At 44.0% G+C, this 21,852-nt stretch overlaps 1 protein-coding gene across 17 annotated transcripts in view; it reads right to left on the reverse strand.

Annotated features, from left to right (window-relative positions):
• Window positions 1-21,852, reverse strand: part of TMCC1 (transmembrane and coiled-coil domain family 1) — a 117,853-nt gene that overhangs the window by 85,715 nt on the left and 10,286 nt on the right. For 4 of the 17 annotated variants that reach the window (XM_064519259.1, XM_064519261.1, XM_026099637.2 and 1 more), the window contains 2 exons: window positions 13,205-13,261; window positions 9,881-10,592 (listed from right to left, as the gene is read on the reverse strand). In XM_064519259.1, coding sequence (XP_064375329.1) covers window positions 9,881-10,426 — 546 coding nt within the window. In that variant the 5' untranslated portion in view covers window positions 10,427-10,592; window positions 13,205-13,261. Of the gene's footprint in view, window positions 1-9,880; window positions 10,593-11,025; window positions 11,046-13,204; window positions 13,262-14,918; window positions 15,058-21,852 lie in introns of all 17 variants that reach the window. The other 13 variants (XM_064519269.1, XM_026099638.2, XM_064519268.1 and 10 more) reach the window with 9 other exon arrangements.

Here is a 21,852-nt window from a genome sequence, read left to right on the forward strand (position 1 = left end):
GTAATCATAACAGTGATTTAAAATTTACATGTAGTTGATTTTAAATGCACTACATCTTTATGCACTGTTAGTAAAAGACACTAATATCAAAGCCGTATAATCGTCTGCACTTAACCTGGGAGTTGACTGCCATTAATTCATAACTTCCAGCAGAATCAACACGCTTCCAGCCTAATATCTACGGTCACATGGCACAGCTAGGATCACAGCTATTCCAACGTGAGCCATGCTAGATATTCTGTTAATATTGCAGCATGCACCAGAAAACAGCCAGCGAAACAGCCAGCCTTCTGCCTGTCTTTGCAAAGGCAGAGCATTTGTCTTTCCCAGTTTGTATTTTGCTTCCCATGCAAGCGGAATGAAGGGCAGGCCATGTGACTGACGCAGCTCTCCAGGTTGTGCAGATTGCACAGCAACACCGCAGTAGTCCGAAACAGCCCTGGGAGGTCAAGACACCGCAGTCCCTGCAGCTGAACCGGCAAATCCACATCGGAGAAAGTCGGCCAGGGTACCGTACCTGCCCTTCGGCAGCCGGCAAAGCTCCCTTAGCGGCCTTCACGTGGAAGCAGAGGACTTGCTGTCCCACAGGGAAAGGGCGCCCAAGGGTGCGGGGAAGACGGGCAGAAGCAGCGGTGCTACCGGCACGGGCCCCAGCCCGGGCCCCCCACGCGCGGCGAGCGCAGCAGCCCCGGGGCTGGTAACCGGCTGCAGCCAAGAGCCCAGGTCACCAGAGCCCGCAGGGACGGGGCAGGTCCCGGCTCGGTCCGGCAAGTCAGTCCCGGGATCAGCTGGGAGCACGAGCGCCTCGGTGTAAAAGCAGCTCCCAGGGAGGAGCGGCAGCCCCTTGCCCAGGCCGCTCCCCGCTCCCTCCGCAGCGCTCGCCGCCCCCCTGGAAGCGGGGTGGGTGCTGAGGCCCTGAGGCACGCACGCGGGTGCCGCCGCGCAGCCAGCTCCCTAGGGCTGGCGGCATGTCAGGTCGCGCTGTCATCTCTGCAGTGCCCAGCTCACTGGACACGTTGTCCATCACAGATCCATTCAGATTACAGTATTTCAGCCTCTTTCCACTTCTTGGCCTTGTACCAAAACTGACAAAACCATGCATGTCTCAGTGAAGTTTGGAAAATGGAAGAGTATAAAAATACTTATATACCGCTAGCCCCAGAGATGCTGCTGATTATCTGTTGCAAACACCTCTCTCCAGCTGCCTTTAACTGGCCTCCAGGCTTTCATGGCTGTTCGCTTGATTCTGCTTCTCTGGGATATTGTACTAATCTTAGTTATTGATAAAGGTGTAATAACTTGATCTGAATAAAACAGCAGCCCTCAGCAGATGATCTCCTTTACATTAGAGATAAAATGCTAAATACCCTGCTGACCACAGCAGTTTGTTCAAAGTCTTTTGACCAGAAGGCTTGCTGCTTTCCAGAGACTTCAGTGAACCGTACAAGCACTTCCATCTACCTGTCAGGGAACCCAGCACAAAGAAGTGACTTTGGCATTTAGGACACAGAGAGGAAAACAAGAGAAAAGCTCCATAGCGGTGAATTATTTCAGCTCAAGGTTTATGTAATGCATGAAGACCCTTGTGACGGACATTCACGGAAAAATAAAATGGCAAAGCTGTGTTGCCAATAGTTTCAGTCGTCATGGCTTTTACTTCGGCACTTTTCAAAGCACAAGAGATGCTGCACTTGACTACAGTCACCAGCGCCTGGGAGATGCAGCCATGATTTCCTCCAGTCTCATCGTCACAGTCCAGTAAAAACAGGAGTCAGTGCTCTGATTCTTGCTTGGATATTCTACATACTACGGAAAGTCACTGTTTGCAATCTGCAGCACTTCGTTTTTCCTTACCCCCTACACAGGAACCAGACGTTCCTCCAGACACCAACCTGCTTCGGTCAGAGCGAGCTGAAGCTGGTTAGCCGTACGTTTACAACGGTCAACCTGCACACATGCACCCATCTTCTGTGAAACCGGGAAAGTTTCAGGCTTGGAGCGTGGAAGAATGTATTTGAGATTACTTAATTGCATGGCCTCTTGTAAAAGAAAAAAATATCACAGCACGTGAAAGCACGACTGTGGAACACTGATGAAGGTGAGCACCAGTCATCTAATTGCATCTGTAATTTGATGCTGCTAAACAACAGACCAGGGGAGACTGATATTTACCTGGTAATTTTACCTGTGTAAATAAGCGCAAAACCAGAATCAGTATTGTCTCAGCTTGAATACACACTCGAGCACGTCAAGTCTCTACAGTAAAATGAAGTTTGTATGACTCAAGGATGTTGCCTTTAGCTTACTTAGAAAAAACTGATGATTGTGAAGGCAGTCAAGTTTTCCGAGCCCACGTAAAACTGTACACAATCAAGAAAGTCCCTGATCTGTCAGATTCTGAGCAGAACGTTATATTTAACCAAAGCCAATAATCAAGTTAAAACACTGAAATACTGAAATGACAGTAACACTAATGGAACAGCAGTAACAAGCTTTTTCTTTTAAGCAGCTTACTAATTTAAGAACAAACTGGAAAGCTGCTTTGGCTATGGTTTTCACTTGGTTCTGTTAAAAAAAGTTTGCGCCCTTCTGTTTATAGACTTTTTCCACTCAAAAAAATATGCAAGAGAAATAGCAAAATCGTGAAACTAACAGCAGTCAAAAGAATGGCTAAGCTTTACATGTAGCTACAAAATACTTAAGGAAAAAAAAACCACAGATGTTCCCACCTCCAGTTAACTTTCTATTGCATGCTGTAACTAATATTCACCAGTAACTTGCCTGGTAACTACAGAAGACAACATTTTTAATATATCATGACGTTTCAGCATGTAACTGAATCCTTAAATACATTTAGTCACTTCAATTCATCCAGAACAGCATTCGACTCCCTCAGCAACCCTAATAAAGGCAGGTAGAAGGAAGTATCCCAAGACATCTGCATTTAAAATAATTTGCTTCACACTTTCTCTGTAGGCAGTGAGAAACATGGTTACACTACAAGCAGGTCATTGTTAGAGATTAAGTTTTGAGTCTTCATGATACCTCAACTTGCTTTGTCCTGTTTCTCACATGCTGCTCTGGCTTTCCCATCAACTTGAAATATTTTAAATAAGAATACCTCTAATACAAATTCATTTTGGGGGCAGTTTGAAATCGTGTTTGCTCTTTGCTTTTGTGATTTTGAGGGCCTTCACAAAGGCTCTCCCAGTTTGTAGCTGCATCTTTGGAAGTGACTGAATGGGCTGCCAAAAAACAGTATCACTCTTTACTCAAAGAAAGGATATCAAGTCCTAAATCTTCTACCACCATTGCCATTCTTAAAGAAATGCATTCTTCATTTTGCATCCTGAGAAGCTGCTGCATGCTGTTAGATGGCTTTTTACCTCTGCCCGAGCAGGATCTTGCTAGCTAGGGCAAGTAGTTTAAGTACCATCTATGCTGCAAATGGGAACAGGTTTATGAGTGAGCAAAGGACAAACATGGTGACTCTGGCAGAGCTCAGACTCCAGTGCACTCCCGACAAGTCTCCCGCTCCCACGTTACAGGAATGAAACACCTTTGTGGAATGAATCAATGAGCAAGTGAGATTTTACTTATTCTACTCTATAGAGCAGGAGATATTTCTGATCTCTGCGCAGCTGCTTTTCGGTTCTCCTTGTTTTCAGGTGATCTGAAAGAGAATTCAGCAGGATTTTGACAAGCACGCACGACAGGAATAATAGAGTAAATATGCCAGAACTGAGAGCCATAAAAACACTGCTGCATTCCTGAAATGTTTATCTGGATTACACCCGAAGGGTCCACCCCTGTTTTCCAGAATGTGCCTTAGGAAGCAACCCCGAATTTGAGAAGAGGAGCTGCAGGGCTCAGAAGGGTTGAGGAAGAACGAGCGGCAGCAAGTCCTGGAGCAGCAGGTGCACTCGGGATCACGGCATGCGGAGGGGCTACGCCACAGCACGTTAACCCCATCCCCACAGCTCCCGTCAGCCCCGCGACACAGGGCTCCCACACCGCGCGCACACGCCAGACCCACGCACCGCTACTGCCAGGACAGCCGAACACCTCCCGCTTCCTCGCACGCACGGCGGAGATCGCAGCCGCCTCTTACAAACCACTCTTGCACGCGACTTTGGAAGCAAGCTACATTCATATACCAGCTATTCCACTTTGATGTTCCAAAGAGTTTTGGAAAGAGGCATTTATATCCAGGTACATCAGAAACCTTAGCCATCTCTGATGCTTGCTTTGCTGAAAGCCAAGCTTATAGTCATAGACTATGGGCCTATGCTCCGGGTACAAGCCAGAAATGTTAGTCTGGTGCTCCAACAGTTCCATGTCTGCCTTGGTCTCCCCATTACATCCATCAGTTTGTTACAAAGGAAAATTCGTGGACAAAACCTAAATTTGGGGTCAGCTCAGATACACTATAAATGCTGCACAAGGCTTCTCCAACAGACCAAAATACACGAATTAGATGTCAGACAAGGTGTACTTCCCCAAACTGTGACCTGAGCCAATGCAGCATTGCCTCGGGTACGCCCCTTCGCACCTGTAGCACACATCTTTCATACTGTCCGGCAGAAAAATGGTGCAACATGCAAATATAAAAAACAGCTGGTAACTCAGGAAACTCTACAGAAGGACATCTGGTCATGGAAGTCTCTGGATGACCTAGCCCCCAAAGAAGGCCTTTTCCTCACATGTGTTTCAGTGATGCTACCACAGTCACATGGAGTAAAAAACCATATATAATAACCTTCACTCTACTTGGATGAACAGTCTGTTTCAGCACAGGAACGTGCATCCCTAAGGGCTTGTGTTTGTTTTCTAAATTAGCCGTCAGTATGCCCACCCCACAGGAACCCAAAGGCCAGGCTCATTCCTGAGCTTCAGAAGTGGTGACTGTGCTCTTTTATTGCCCTAAACATGGAGAGAATCTACGCTGCTCCAAGGGCTTCCTGCACATCTCACCAGGCAACTGCATGGTTTTTGATTTCTGCTAGCCATTACCTACCAAAATGCCCAGAATTCACCCTAACCTTCATTTTTATGCTGATTCATTTTGCTTAACTAGCCTGCATTTCAAGATAGTGCTTATCTTTTAAAGGTGCAATCCACAGAGACAGATTAGCATGCTAACACAGCTGTAGTGCTGAAAGAGAGGCAACGTACTACACGGAAGATAACGTAGCAGCAAGTCTCAAAATGAGATGTTTTCACCAGGCTCAATTAACTGTCCGTGTTATTAGGTATAGCATAAGTCAAGCAAATGGTTATTCTGGACAGATGAAGAAAACATACCCACTATGTATGCGGTAGCTTTAAAATAGGCTCTCAAGCCTAAGGAAGAGAACACAAAACTAACAGTTAAAACACATTCAAATGCGTAATATCTAATACATGACCCTGCAATGAAGAAGCAGGAGCTGTTCTAATGGGGCAGTTCATCTCCCATCACAGACAGGCTCCCTCCATCTGCACAGCATCCAGACGTAATGCAGGCACCAAGTGACAGTAAGCAGCTTCCCAGCGCGCTCTGCCCTAGACCCTGTCCTGCCTATCCCCAATACTGTGAGCCAACGCATTTCTTCTGCAGCTGCCACCTGGCAGCAGGCAGGGCCCGGAGCAGGGGACAGCTTTGCTCTGCGCCGCAGGGCCCCTGCCCGGCCCCCGGGCACCAGCCCTGCTCGGTTCCTCCCGGGAGCCGGCTCCACGCGGCAGAACGGCCGGGGCTCCACCGCGAGCCGAGGCAGAAGGGGACCTGCGCCCAGCCGGTATCCCAAATACCGCCAGCAGAGACCATCATCCTCCTGATAAAGTTCATACCACAACTTCAAAAACCGGGCATTTTCTAAAGATTCTTGAGCAACGAAAAAAAAAATTTTCCTAATCCCATTCTAGGAAAAAAAATCTGTTCTGTCTTGAATTAAAAAACATGCATGCAGTCCAGAAAATACCAGCCCAAATTGTCAGAATTCTGCAAAGTCACAGCTACTTGAAAACACAGTGTTAAAGTGGGGAAGACTGGACAACTTGAAACAAACTACAAGCTACAAACCCAGCTTATAAGAGAAGAGCATCTAACGTCTAAAATGCCTAAGCCACTTTCTTAATTTAGAAAAACAGGACTTATCATGCTGTTTTGGAGAAATTCATAAAAGGATTACAAAATGCTGCTTAAGGGTCGGGAAGGGAGAAGCAGACTCACTAAAAAGAGGAAAATAATTCTAGATACAGGTTCCTTATAATATGGCTTTGTCTACTCTTACACATATTTTGATCCAATCAAGAGTGCTATAACAATACTACTGTCACATACAGTTCAAGGCGTGTGGAACAACAGCTTTCAGGCAGCAATATGACATGCAGGTATTTTTCCAGGGTCACTGTCAGTTCTACTTGCAGCATGTGCTCTGCTTTCCCTGCGTGAAGCCCTTGATCGGATGCCAGGCTGCCCCTTGCCTCTCAAGGGCGCAGGGAGGAAGCCTCAGCACCCCCTCCCAGGGCGCAGGCCACACCAGCCGAGGACGTGGCAAGGAAAGCAACAGGAACAAGTCTCACATCCACCTTTTCGTTAAGGCTACCGCTTGGTTAAGCGGCAGAAAGCCACCTTGCATAGAGAGCACTACTCATCATTACAGCCGGCTTCTCAATAGAAAGCGCAGTCACAGTTGCTGCTTCTCAGTAATCAAAGGTCAGATCTACCAACAACAGGCTCTTAAATTTGTTTTTACACATAGCAGATGCTACAGCAGAATACAGTTAGCATCGAGGGGGGGAAAAAAAAACCAGAAAACCCCACATTTCTCCAGTCATTCCTGCCAAGCAATCCAAGTCAGCGAGGTGAAGGCAACGTATTTTATTAGACCAGTTGATGCAGTCGGGAGAAAGGCAGCCTTCTTCCTCGGGTCTTTTCCCAGATGTCTGCCTAATATTCTCAAGACCAATGAATCTCCCTGCTCATGCATGAAATAAAGGAACTACAGTTTTACATTGCCAAACGAAAGACAGGCTGTCATGCTTCATAAACTCAAGTTGCTAGTTTTGGGTACAAACTCCGAAAACTTAACTTCCCCCAAAATTCACCTGAAACAAAGACCATGAGTCCCCTCACAATGAAAAGACAGCCAGTAAGTAAACAAACATGAAGCTAGTAAGAGGCTTCTTTTTGATATGCTTCAACTGCAAAGTTAACCCAACCTAGGAGAAGACATTTGTCACATCTACTTTATGAATATTTCTATTAACTGCTGGCAGGAAATGAAGACCTCAGACACAGCTCCAGGCAGACTTTCAGCGCTCCTCCCAGAGGGATCTTCATTCAATTGATAGATCTCATTCCTTACAATGGAACTGTAATTAATGCTAATACTTTGTAATTACTAGCTATAACTGCAAGATATGCTAATTTCTGGATGAATATCAGGGAAATGCATTGAAAGCAGAATATATCAAACTGTAAAATACTAAAAAAGTGGTGGCAGTTCTCATTTGAAATATTTCAAAGTGGACTGCAAGGGGGAGAAAAACAACCTGCAACAAGGGAACAACCTTGCCGCGCAGGCGAGCTGGGACAACCTACAGAAGCCTAGAGAGATCTTACTCATATTTAATCTGTTGTCATCCAAAGAAATGGAAGGTAATATATGACAAAGAACAAACTTGCACAACAAAAATCTATTTAAGCTTTAGAAACACGACCACCTTAGTAGTATAAAACACTAGCAGGATCGTTTCTCAGTCCCTTTAAGACTCCCGCTCAGACCCCAGGCTGTCCAGCCGAAAGGTCAGCCTTTCCACGTGACAGCTAAGACACAAGGTACATCCTAACGTGAACAGTCTGCACCCTTTCCTTTTGGGAGGGAGGAGGCAGCCAGCCGAAACACTTCTTCATACGCGATCTCGGAATATTGATCACAGCATCAGTTTTGATAACCAGATAAATGCAACCACCGCCACTCCAAGCTACCAGCAACTGACACACCAGCTGGCAGTGGACACCAACACCAGCGGTCTCCAGGGAGAAGCTAAAGACCAGGCAACAAATGAACTCCATTCTCACATCTTCACCTAATTTAAAGAGTAGCCTGATAGAAGTCTGGGGTGTCTTAGCTGAGAAGTTCAGTCTCCGACGCCCTTAACACACTGGATGTTTTTAGCATCCAGATTTAGTAGTACAAATCAGAAGTAAAGAAAAAAATCTGGCTCGAGTAGGTGGGCTACACAAGGGAAACTCTTTCCGAAAGAGTCAGTTGCAGCTCATCAAGTTTACCTTAACTGAAAGGCACATGAATGTGCTGCAGGACAAAACTAGCTGACAGCCTGCTTTAGCAGCATATCACCGCAGGGCACAGAGTGCACTCACATAAACCAAAGACTGCTTGGTCAAAAGTCCTTATTTCCATCAACATTTTAAGTTTTTTCAGACACAAAATCTGAACTTCAGAAAAAACTTAAACACATTCTCCAAAGGAATCAACGTCAGGTGACTAATAACCTCTGTGATACTCAGGTTCTAACTCTAAGTCTACAGGTACAAGTGGACTCAATACTGTACTTAACGTGAAATCCCCTCTCCAGACCAGCAAATTCCATATTCAGTAATGGTGCAGCCTAGTACCTGAATACACAGTGACCAAAGTGTACAAGCAAAAGCACAGAATGAAACACTAACATTCGAGGTAAGTTTCCCAGTTATGAAAGCAGAACAGGTATCATTTGTTACACTGATTTTCAGTATTTGAAAATCTTGTTTAATATGGCTTTCAAGATTCAGCTCTGTTAAAAAAAGCACAAAGAATCACAAGTGATGATGCAGCCAAAAAATGCCGGTGAATTTTTCAGCAGTGAACTCATCCCCAGCTCACGACCCTCTCATGTATTAGCTGGTCCTCGCTATGGACAAGAGATATTTTCCAGAATTACAGAGTGCAACATTGTCACACTGAATCGATTCTGCATCTGCTTTGTTTAGCACTTCATTCTTTAATTAAAGAGCATCAAAAATAGAACTCGGTTTCACAATGCTTCCTATCTTTATCAAAGAGTTTATCCCCCAATGCAAAGGGGGGATAAATGCAAGCCTGCAAAGCTTTTTAGCAAAAACTGGTTATAACTTGAGGGAAGTCAGAAAGCTAGTTTTTCAGAAGGAGCACTTCAGCTAAATTGATCTGGGAAAGAAAAGAGGTAAGACAAACACTGCTTCTTGGGGACCACCAAGGAACCAACGTGCCGAGCTTTGCAAGAGCGTACAGTGACATGCTGAAGCACAGACTGTCATTTCAGTGACTGCTTTTTCCACACAGGCTAGACAAACTCAAAGAAACAGCAGTAATTCCAGATCCAAACCGCAGCCTTGCTGACCTAAATCAGATTCAGTCAACCAAGCACTGTAGTTCAGTCTCATGCTAGATTCAGTGTTATCGTCGCTGCTCAACAGCCTAAAATATCCACAACTCCATTCACTCAAACTAGAAGTCCTCATTTTTATAAAATACACAATAAAATGAGAGGGGAAAAAAGCCATCTAAGTAAATACAAGGTGTTGTTGCAGCAGTTGCTAGCAAGGGCTGCTCCAGCTGCTGCTCTCTCCCTCACTCCTTGTTTGCCTGTCGTGCACCATCCTACCAGCCTAACGCACTTCCAGACTAACACTCATTTCGGTGATCGAACACATACAAAATAAACCACCTGCCATGTCAGAAAACAGCTAATGCTGGCACCTTTTTAAGCTCTTTGCTTCACCCCTGAAGAAGCTTTTGAACACAATAGCATAAGTGTTTGCTGAAAGAAACTTGCTTTTAGAAACAAGATTCACAAGGCTTAAGAAAACATACAAGTAGGTGATAAAGACCAAAGGTAAATCTAAGTAACTTACTGCTGCTGCTGAGGCATCCTCTCCACCTACACAGACAGAAGCAGCTATCTCCATCACCGACAGGCTGGTGGGAGCATCAGTAGTAGACGACGACCTGGGCCGGCCCGACTGAACGTCTTGGGCAGACCTCCTGTTGATCTGCGGGCTTCCTTTCGGAGGGTCCATCTTGCCCCGCCTGCTGTGCAGGCTCGTGCCTCTCTTCATTTTGGGCGGCACCCTGATCTGCTGAAGCACTCGATTCAGAGCTGTGGGGTGGGTGGAGACACCATCAATTTCAGCACAGGCGCTTTGGCTTTCCACATCCATTTCAGACTCCAGATCAGCCTGAGCTTGCTGAACATCATGGGGAGAGACTGAGGATCTCCTGCGCTGGTGCTGGAAGAGGTGCTTCAAGCCTTGACCAATCACATTAATGTTCTCCAAAGCATTATGCGTTATTTTGGATAATTTTTGCTCTGATTCATGCTGCTTTTTGGTCTCTTGATCTTGGGATTTGCCTCCAGGATCAGGGTCATCACACATCTGTTCACTGCCAGAGGGCTCCATTGATGACACCCAACAGGTCTATTTGACTATTCATATATAAATAGGTCCCCTGCTTTTAAAAGGCTTGTGTTTGTTTTAAAAATGCCAAGATTGTCAGCCAATTAGGTGTGCAATTGCTTCAACAGTGACTACACATGCAGCTGTGTCACGGTGATCTCATGCTTATCTAATGTTAAACAAAAGAGCCATTATTATACATCCATGCAGAAAGTAGTGGGTTAAAAAATCCAATGCGCAAAACATGCCATTAACAACACAAAATACATCAGTTTTCCAAGCATCCTTCAATCATGGTATTAGTTGCATCCAGGCTGTATGCAGAGGCCAAAGCTTGCATGGGACAACTCATTTACTGCCTAGGGAAAGAAGCCCAGCGCAAAGTATATAGGGAAGCAAGAAAGGTAAAAATGCTGGCCTAAAAAGGGGAAGCAAGGAAAAAACAGTTTTAAGAACCGAGCCCATAACAATCTCTAAGAGAACACGACGTTAAACTTCTATCGATCAGTTAAGGCATACCACATTACTCTTTGGCAGAATTAATTTTGTTTCTTATCAAAGATTTGATCTTGTGCTTCAAATGTGATGTCTGCTCTACCTACCTGATTTTCCTGTGGGATGCCTAACTTCACAGTATGTCATATATGCAAGAAAACAGAACATTTCCAGATCAGTTATGCTTTTCCAAATAGTAAGAAATGGCTAATTACTTCCAGCATCTACTGATGGCACTGGCAATGAGATGTGATAATCTGTCTTCAAGCAAGAATAGGCAAGCGCAAAAGTTTCAATAGGCATAATCTTGTCCACAATTCTCAGAGAAAATAAAGAACACCTTTTAAAAAGTAGATTAAGTGACAGACCTGAGAGGGGAGTGGTAGCAGCATCATGTGTCTGTAGCTCAACCTCTAATGGAGAGAAATCACATAGTTTTTCCCCAGATCTCAACCTCACCTCTCATACCAGTCTGGGCTCCGACAGGAGCTGGTTAAACTACCTTGCAGCTGAGCACTTACATAGCAACACACTGTTGGAGAAGTGCAGCAAAGGAAAGAGGAAGGAAGGACACAGTATCTGGAAGAGTTTCACATCTGCACCATGAGATCACATGCTCGGAAGCTGATCTTTGTTTTCTTGCAGGAGAAAGTTTTGATTAGGCTTCTATAAATATAGAACCCAGATCACAGAGGTCCACCTCAATCTTGGCAGAAGGTGGCCTGAGCTTTAAAAACCCACTTTATTTAAAATGCAACATATATGTTTGGGATGCAAGCGCATTCATTTCTGTCCTAAAACAGCTGCAGAAGCATAATGCATTGAGGTTACAATCAGAGAGCTCAATTTCGTGCACCTGAAGCCTGACAACGGATGAAGCAGATATTCCAAAACACTGTCCAAATTGGCATCCAAAAAATATCAAGAAAACTGCCTCACTCTCCCATTTTTCCAAGTGTCTTAGCTATCAGCCAGAGGCGAGATGAAATTCACTACTTATAGAAAGTAAAATGCTGGAATATGTGTATTTGTGTATTCCTCCATATATGAGTACTTTGGAAACATATTATAAGCATTGAGTCTCAATGTATTGGCCAGTTTAATGAATAACCCATTAAAAGCAAAGTAATAACTGCAGCCCAGAAAAATGAAGTTATTTACCCATATTCATGCAGAAGTTCTGTGGCAGAACCAGAAATATTTAGCAGCCAACCTTTTATTTTTATATACTTAACATACTTCCTTAAATTACGTTAGTGACTTTATAGCTAGTACCTTCCTTGGACTTTCAAGCTCTCTTATTTTTAATATTGCTTTTACTTTTTCTAATGTAAGAGTCTTTCCAGAAAGCTGAAGTATAGGTCTCCACAATATGGTTCAGGGAAAAAGTCTCACTGGTTAAACAGCAAAAGTCCCAGAATTATTTGGTGTATAAAAGACAACTTGACAACTGACCTATGACTGCCTTTATTTTAGCAATTCCTTTGGTATTTATTTTTCTGAACTGTATTTTTCTATCCAGATTATCACTGGTAATAGTGATGATCTCAAAGAACATCACTTCAGTCTAGCTAGACTTCCATGTATTATTTTGGTGGAAACCATTAATCTGCTTCAATTAGCCCTCTTCTTATTTATAAACCAGCCTGATACAAATCAGGCTACAGTTAATTCACAAACAAGTCATTATCCCCATGTTTTTTGTGACTGATTTCTGAAGTTACACTGATTTGCATCTTTAAAAGACTCCTACAAGAGCTTTGTGAACATCTGTCCTTTCATATTTCCATTTGATAAATCTGTTGTGGGCCTGAAAAGGAGCTTTTCAGATTGTATTTCTGGTATGAAATTCCTTAAAACTATTCATTTGTCCTAGTATCTACTTTAAGGGAAAAAACCTTACACAGAAATAAGAACTATGAATCAGCAAAACTAATTAGCACATTTATTTGCATTAGTATTCAAGTTTTGTGCTTGTTTTTCCATTTATAACAACCTTTACATTCTCTGTTTGAGAGGAAATCAAGCAGAATGCCTTATAGCATAAAGCTCAGGAACGCACATTTCTGATTCCTATGAGGAGACAGTACATCAGAGACAAAATTAATAATTCCACACAGTCACACTGAGCAGAAGATGCTCCAATACTATTACATCCCAGAACGTGTTCATATAGTCCTCCATTTTGCAATTAATTCACAGCAGCACTGAGAAACAAAACAGTTCAAAAGGAGAAACTGCCAAAACCAGTATTAGATAAGTGTGAATATATAAACTAGTACTTGCCTCCATCAGTTGGCCTTAAGCATGGCTGACACACAGGGGTCCCTCCGCTGAGCAAAACTGCAAAAGAAACTGGATGTGAGATGCGAATCCTGGAAAGGGGAAGAAGACGTACATAGACAGCACAAACAACAAAGTGAGGATGGTTCCAACTTCTACCTTTTTCATTTAAATGTAACTGGCCTGGAAGCTAGACTATTTTGAACTCTCAAATACCTGGAGGAACACAAATATAGTTGAAGTCAAAATGGAATCTCATAGGATTAATCACAAAGTTTTGTGACAGAATGTTTTCTCTTAGGATTCGTGGCCACCAGTATGTGCCAAAAGCACAGCTAGCTTCCCGGCTGCAGCCTGCAAGGACAGACCGGTCTGCGCAAGTTTATTTTCTCCTATTTATTCATTCAAATATACTGGGCACAGGTCAAGCAGCTTTGCTCTTGTTTACCTGGGGCTCACCTACCATGACATAGGAGCTGTGAGCACTCTGAAACAACCACCCTCCAGCTCGTCGGACAACGAGGCTTGTGTAAGCGCCTCTGCCGCCTTGGCCGAGCTGCGATCGTGCGTAATTTCTCCTTCTGCCAGGAGGGCGAAAAGCTGCTGCTGCCTCGGCTACACCAGCAACGCTGCTGCGTGATGGGGATGATCTGACCCTTGCTACTCTGGCAAGGCCAAAATAAACGCTGTAGTACTTCTTTTGTAAAGGAATACTTATCTGTAGGCAAACAAAAACATGACTCACCAACAACTAACCAGGATCTACAACACTTCGGTAACCTTTCTGAAGGCTGAATTTTCAGGAACGATCTAGAAATGAACTACAGAAGTAGCTAGTACCTTAATGCTTTAAAATTTGCATAAGGGTTTTAATAGTAATTTGAGCTCTGAGATGAAGCCAAGATCATAACTAAACCTTTGATCATCCATGAAAACTGGATCTGGCAATCAGTTAAAGCCTCCAAAAGGAAAAGCCTTAAATATAAGGAAAACCACCATAATCAAACTCTTCTGGACAGTCGCAGCAAAGCTGAAAGAATGAAGTGGTCAGTATGAAGCACTATCTTACCAGAGATAATCCTCCCTTCAGTGCAGGGCACAGAAGCATGGGATAACTTGAACCATTCTTCTCCAAACCATATCTATTCTTTTTAAAGCACTTTATATTTCAGGGCTCTTACCCATACTTCTTACATTTTATTGCAGAATAAAAACGAAGCGAGCTTCAGAACACACTGGCGCTCAGTGGAGTACTACAAAACACTGCACAACGGGGAGATGTTGACTATTACACATCTCAGATTCCCATCTCCAGGAAGACAGCGGAGAGAAAGAAAATGTTAACTAGAAACACTAAAGTAGGATGCCAGAATATGAAGGAAGTGATGACAGCAAATACGAAGAAATTAGGAAAAAAGCGATATAGGGAAGATGAATGAAGGTATTTTTGAAAAAGGTCTTGACATAGAAGAAACTACATTTCTGCACCAGGATGAGCAGAGAATTAGGCACGGTGTGCCAAGCAGTGTTAACCTGCGAGGTACCGCTAACAGATCCTGCCAGGCAGGTCTTCGCAGAGGTGTCCTACGGCTCTGTAAGATCCTGTCGGCCAGCAGATGCTTCTGACCCAGTCCGATCCCCAGCCTTCACACCGCACAGTCCACGTCCCAGAGCCCCCGGACCGGCTTCGAGACCTAAGGGCACGACAACTACTCACATTTCCCCCTTTGTCAATCAGAGCCTTCACTGATCAATGTAAGCCATTTCTCATTTTATGCCAGAAACTCCGTTTTTCTTCTGAATTTTGGAAAACTGCTGTACTGGTCTGATTGAAGTTTCTCCGTTTTCCTGCACTGCTGAAGAACAGACAAAACCTTAGCCACCGCCTTATGTTTTTACAAATGTAACACCTCCATTGCAGAGCCATTTAACTAGCGTGAATGCTACATATACATATAAGAGAGAATTTGGAGGGAGGACAGAAATAAAATCAAGGATTGCTGGTACTGTTTTGCTCCAGACAGCAGGAACATCTACAAGGAAAAACAGTTGCCTTCCATTCTTTCTTTATAAACATTTCCCTCAAACACTACATAACATGAAAATTTCAGCAATTTGTCAAGTATTTAAGACCAGGATTAGAAGTCAAAAAAGACCTTGGCCCATTAGATTTTTTTAAACTGTATTCAAGTAAATGTTGACTCTAAATGAACTCCCCTCAAAAATACAATTTTTTGCAAGTAAAACAAGCTCAAACCACCATTGAAACAGCTCAGGACTGACATTTGAAGCAGGAATACTTGTTACAGACACAAACTGTACAGAACTGTAGAAACGGGGATCAGAAAAAATGTATTTTCAATAAAAGAAAATACAAAAGATTCTGCCTTTTTGCAGATTATTTCAATATTTATTTGTTCAGTATTTGAAAATTTCAAATTCTTAACAGTAATGTTCAAGTGCAATTATCTAAAGAACTCTCACATTTGTTTTATTACATGAAAAGCTCAGATTAATGTCTCATCGTGGAGTTGTAGTCTACAGTTAGGAGAGATCTTATGTAGATGCTTACAATTTCTCCCGTTTGACAAAAAACATGGGGTTTTTAGTTGCCTCAAAGGAAGGATTTTTTTTATTAGGAGCCCAGCTTGCCTTGAGAAAGCCCAGATTATTCTGAGAAATTCATCTCAAAAAGGATTTGTATCAAGGCAAAGAGGTTAGCAAAAAGGACTGGACAGGCAATAGTCACATATTGGAAAATAACATACTACGGGAACTGGGAATCCTAGCAAGCAGTTTAAGTCCACAGAAGGATTAAGACATTTCAAAAATATCATCGTTCAGCAGCAACAAGCAGCAGAGCAAATAAGGAGAAGCGCTGGGTGTTCACAAGTAATCTTGTCAGAAAGAGGAACTTGGGAAAAAACAGAACGGGCGTAAAATTCTAGGCGGTTGCGGTTTGGAGAACATTCAAAGAGGAAGATAGTAATGGAATAAATAATTTGACTCAAAAGAACAACTGGGCAGTGGTATGACTACGTACACCTAGAGAAACGGGTATATATAGCTATTATGCTACGATGGAACAATTTTTAAAATGTCACAATGGAAAATTGAGGCAAGAATGGAAGAAAGACATAAGAAATAATTAAACACAAACAAAGTGATGTGGCAAAACACCGAGAAAAAGACTTAAAGGCCAAAACCAATACTATCTTTAACGGAAAGGATACCTGCAGTTTTCAGGACAGAACTCCCTCTACTCCTCCAAAATCCATACAAAAAGAGATTTCTTGGAATTCCAGTGAAGCCCAAAGGAAAAACAAGGGACAGAAGTTATACGGTTGCCCCTCATCTAGCCACAACCCTAACGAAGTTACTCAGAGCAGGAAAATAAATGGAATATGGCTGAAAGAGCAAACTGAAAGGACCAAAACAGGAAGACTCAGCAAATTACACAGTGCGGTTGGCAAAAGAGGAGAAACACCTGCCCGGAGCGTGTAATGCGAGCCGTACCTCAGTTCTGGTTCTGCATCTCATTTTTTCCTAAAAGGGCAACAGCCCGAAGGCAATTACACCTGATGAGCCGGGAAGGAGCGGCCGGTGGCACACCCCAGGGAATTCACTGATTTAATGCACAGGGCTCTGGATAGGGGAGCCCAAACCACGCAGTCCAGCAAGACGGGAGGCACCAGATGAAGAGAAACCGCCGCTTCAACAGCAACGAGGACACAGGCAGAGCAAGAGACCTACAGCCCAGTTTTTAAGCCAGCTGTGCAGTGTTTCAGGACAAAAACAAGATACTAAGACAATAACAGGTTTTGCAGATTTCTGCCTAACAATTTCCCTAAACCCTCCAACCTACTCGTGACGTGATCTGGAAGTCGAGGGGGAAGTCAGCTGCCGGCTGTGCTCTCCTCCGTCTCCCTTCTCAAACCACAGATTCAGCAGGAGCACAGCTGGGCGAATGAAGTGCAGGGTGAGGGACTGGCTATCTCAGGTTAAACTGGCACAAAGCAACGCATTTCAGGGTCTATAGCTTGAGACGAATGTATTACAAGATTTCCAAGACTCTGCAGCTGCTCCTAGAGCTAGTATAGTCTCACTGTGGGGCAATGTCACTGGTTCCTCGGTTTAACAGGTTTTTTTGCTCCTCTTTTTAAAAAGCACTAGTTAAGTTTAGTGCACATTTTTCACCTTGATGAGTTCCTTAGCTATATAAAGTACTTACAGGTTTGCATTACCACAGCAGGTGAATACATCTATGCATTTACCCTTGGACTGCTCCTACTTTATAGTTACAATTACTTCTTTAGGTTTCAGATGAAGAACCAAACATAGAAAGGTCAAGCAGCTGCCTTCAGGTTACATAAGGCTTTTGGAGCAGAAAGCCAAACTTCAACTTTATCCCTGTAAGGTGAATGCCATTTTGACAGGTTGTTTCGCTGCTGCCTCCTTTGGATTTGCTTATGAGCAGATAGCATACAAGGAGGAGGACTAGCCACAGGCTATTTTCCATCACATTATAAAGCCAGTGCCTCAGGAAAGTTAAAGCTAGATCAAAGAAGATTTAACTACAACAATTTGCCAGTATTCAGTCACTCATATATATACATTTTCTGTAATTTCTGTGAATAGACCTAAAGGTTCAGAGACAACACTAAAAATGAAGCCTGCAGGTCTTTTAGAATAAAAACAAATTTGATGGGGTTTTGTATATACAAAGAACTCTTCTAAAGACCTTCTGTTTTACTAGATAGAAAATTTGACTTTTAGCAAGTCTCTTTTTAACAAGATGGATTAAAGATCGTTTTACATTTCATTCGAAAATATGAATACTGTGCTAGAAGTTACACAAGGCTGCAATATACAACTGCGCAGTTTGCCAAGACATCACCAACAGCTGACTCTTGCACTGTCTTCTGACCTGTTTCAAAAAAGCCACATCCTCACCCACTCTTCCTCAAAACCACACTGAAAAGAAAGCCAAACTACAGTACTTCCTCAGGCACAGCTCTGTTCTTTGCTAAAAAAGGGGGTTACAGCCACATCTGTGTATCCTACAAACCCCTCGGCTGCACGCTGTGAATTCAGCCCGTCACTGCAGGGCCTCTGCAGCCAGAGCAAGTGGCCGCAGCTCCGGCAGGGACCTGGGGCTGGTCCTCCACAACGCAAAGTGTTTGGCAGAAATAAATCAAAGAATTTCCATCCTCTTTTGCCCCGTTGCTCCTTTCCAGCCCCACGGCATGACACCCCACCATTTTAGTTGTTCCAGACACAGCTGCTTCTGGGGCTGTGATATGAACCAAAACAGGAAAATCAACTCAGCTTTGAAAAAATGGGGAAGAACCTTACCAGAGTTGTGTTATAGCAACTTGGGGATGAGATGAAAGACGACAGGCAGTGTGGAAACAGGGAATAATGACTTCAAAATGGTGTTATCAAAAGCCTCAGATCTGAAGCTATGGCCAGAATAGCAGAAGAAACAGCTGCTCACATCAGCTTCAGCAAGGACTCACCCAAACAAAAATAATTTCATGTCTGCAGTTCATATATTGCATTTTGGAGCTGGAGAAACTACCTTTCCTAAAGCATTTTGGACAAGAGGGGAGAAATATTAGGAGAATATTCAAAATATCGGGTCTTCCATAAAGAAAAGAGCTCTGTATATGGGAAATAGGGAGCAAATGGCCAGCATCCGAGACAGTGATAAGACACTGGCCAACATGACGTTTTTCATTGGATGCCTCCATACACCCACTGAAGTCACAGCTCACAACAAGACAAACAACAAAGACCTGCATATTAGGGGTTTTTTAATATTATGTGACTTACCTCTCTACATTCTGGCAAGCAGTAAAATCCTAAGCAATTGTAAAGTGATCATCAAGGACTTGAGGAGTGAAGAGAAAACAATGACAGATAAAACAAGTCCCAGCTGCACAGCTCCAAAGCAGGCAGCAATAGCTGGGTCCATCCAGGCTGGCTAGAGGCATGCTAACTACGGATAAAGCGGGGGGAAATCAAAGGAGAGCTAAAAGCCCCACAGTCCCAAGGAAGGCAAGGGGGTGAAGCTGACTTAAGATGTGATAATTTGTGAAAATGCAGCAATCAGCACAATCTGCTCCTCTCAACTCAGAGATGAGGAAAGCTCCAAGTTTACTTGGTCCATAACAAGAAAAACGTGCTACAACACTGTATGTTCATGTCTTTCATCTAAAATCCAACTTTAGGTGCTGAGTACTATTTCTCAAAACAAGCGACAGTTCACCACTTGAATAAACTGCTTTAAATTGCTCTAGCCAGTTGTCACTGTCGCAGGGACATACAGCAGCACAGAAATGCTCCAATTTCACTGCTGTAGAGGCAACTGTTTAATTTACACGGTTGAGACCAGCTGTGGAATTATTTCCTCTCACAGACAGAAGCCGAGTAGTACACTAATAAAAAAAAGTCTGCCTTGAAAGACTAAATTAATTATACACATGCGAAGGTGAAAAGGAATAATTCAGTTTCTTTAGCTTCCCCCACTTGCAAGAAATTGTCAATCAGCACAGATTCCATTCCCCGGAACATCTCAAATCCTTCAACTGAGAGGAGTTGCGCTCTACTACCTACTTTTGCTATTAATATTTGCATCATCTGGATCAGATGCTCCAGCCTCTGGAAAAATACAACATTATTAGGCCATGCCAGAGATTCTGGCAGTATCTTCTCAGGAGAGAAACAGGGAGAGCATGAGAGAGAGAGAAGGCGCATGCACACGCAAAGCCGCTCTTATCCTCACTGTCCGTCTGCCAGGAGATGCTGCCACTTCCAATGTGTCAAAGCTGACTCAAACGTCAGGAACAAGCGAACCACAAAGAGTGGAAATACGGGTATTTTCATTCCACTTCCCAAGAGAAGACAAAAGGTCGCACTACAGCTATTTGAGAACACGGGATCAGAGAGACTTTCAGGCACGCTAGTCAAACAAAAGCGCACCTTGCGTTAGCTCCTAGCAGATTCATCCGTGTGACCGTGCCAGGGCAGACGCTGGCAAGATTCAGCACCTCCAGTTCTAAGAGAAAGCTTTATTCCAGACTTGGAGTTACATGAGAGGGTTAAAGCAAGTTACGTGAACAGGCTTGCAAAGAACGAGATCACCTACCAGCAACCCACGCTACATGTGGTTTTAACAAGTGCTTTTAGCCCTGAATTTTGAGAAGTATTATATTTACAGTGACTTGCAAAGGAGGAAAGTAGAACTAACCTGGCACAGAGTGGTAAAATACTCCCCCTGATGACTCAAAACCAGCGCTCATTCTCTGATCTTTCAGTAATGTTGACTTGACTTACTGAGACTAAAAGATAGAAGAAAAGTAGTTTTCATTTGGCTCAGCAAAATCACAATGCTTTTCCGACTGTTTTCTGTCGCTGTTGGTATCAGGTACATGAAAGCTTTCCACTCGTATTTAGCATCAGGTGAGTTAAAAAGCAGAAGCTTTGGCTTTAAACAATTTACAAAAACTAACCTAGCCATACTCAGTGCCAAAATGGGGGGGGGAAATCAATGCACTAATGCAACGGTAATTACCATCCAATGGTAATTATTCCCATACTGCACCCCAGATCTTAAAGAGATCTGCTCTAAACAATATACCTCAACCACTCTTTAAAGACTTCAACTTGGACTCAAAAGAAACAGCATGCAGCTCCCACGATAGCTGCCCCTCCTTCTGCGGAGACGGGCACCCAAAAAGCCCCTCTTTGACTGAAGACCGTTGTCAATACAAAAGCCAGCGCGCAGGCTGCAAAACCCGACACCGCGTTGCATTGCTATCACTTAAAACACGAGGTAAAGCACGCAAGACAGGCAAATTCGGATCAGAGGTTAACAGCACCCATTAGCAAACTGATGGTTTACACTGCTTCACAACTTCCAAACTGTTTTTCGTACTCATGGTAATGCAGCTTCGCCCTCTCCCTTCAGAGAACAATTTTCCTTCCTGATCTTTCCTCAAGTGAACTGATCCAGGCAGCTTTTAATTAACTACAACTCTTAAATTATATTACTGTAAAATAACGGCCTTAATTTGGGACTGGTTTAAACGTCTGTCATTCCAATTCGGTACAGACGAGTCCCTCCTCGCAGGGCCACAAAGCTGACGTGCGGCTGTCGTCAGAGGCAGCCTGGAGTCCTTCAGCCAGCAACCGACAGAGGCTGGAAGGTCCCACCAGAAAGGGACCACCCCCCCGACCCCTCCACGCCGGCCTGCCACCAGCTGCTGGCAGAAACACCATGCAGGCACAACGCATTTTGAAGTCCACTCGCTGCAGCCGAGTCTCCGTCCGTCTCGGGTAGCTCACGCAGAGTCTGAGACGAGGAACGAAGCGGAGCGCTAAGGCACTCCGTTGGGCGGAAGCAGCGCGAGCCAACCCGTGCCCCGGGACCACGGCCCGGGCAGGGCCACCGACACCGGCCCCGACGCGCGCCGGCACGCTGCCCTACCTCTGCAAGGCGTTTACGCAGCTCTTCCGCGCAGAGGAACTCAGCGTTGCATAGAAATTCTCCATGGCACCCAGAGTAGCAACGACTCACGACTGGAGCAAAGAGCGTGCGTTTGGAAACGGAGGTCAGAGCTAGCCACAAACGCAACTGCCATCGCACA

Source organism: Dromaius novaehollandiae, chromosome 12, assembly GCF_036370855.1.
Source record: "Dromaius novaehollandiae isolate bDroNov1 chromosome 12, bDroNov1.hap1, whole genome shotgun sequence".
NCBI classification, from domain to species: Eukaryota; Metazoa; Chordata; class Aves; order Casuariiformes; family Dromaiidae; genus Dromaius; species Dromaius novaehollandiae.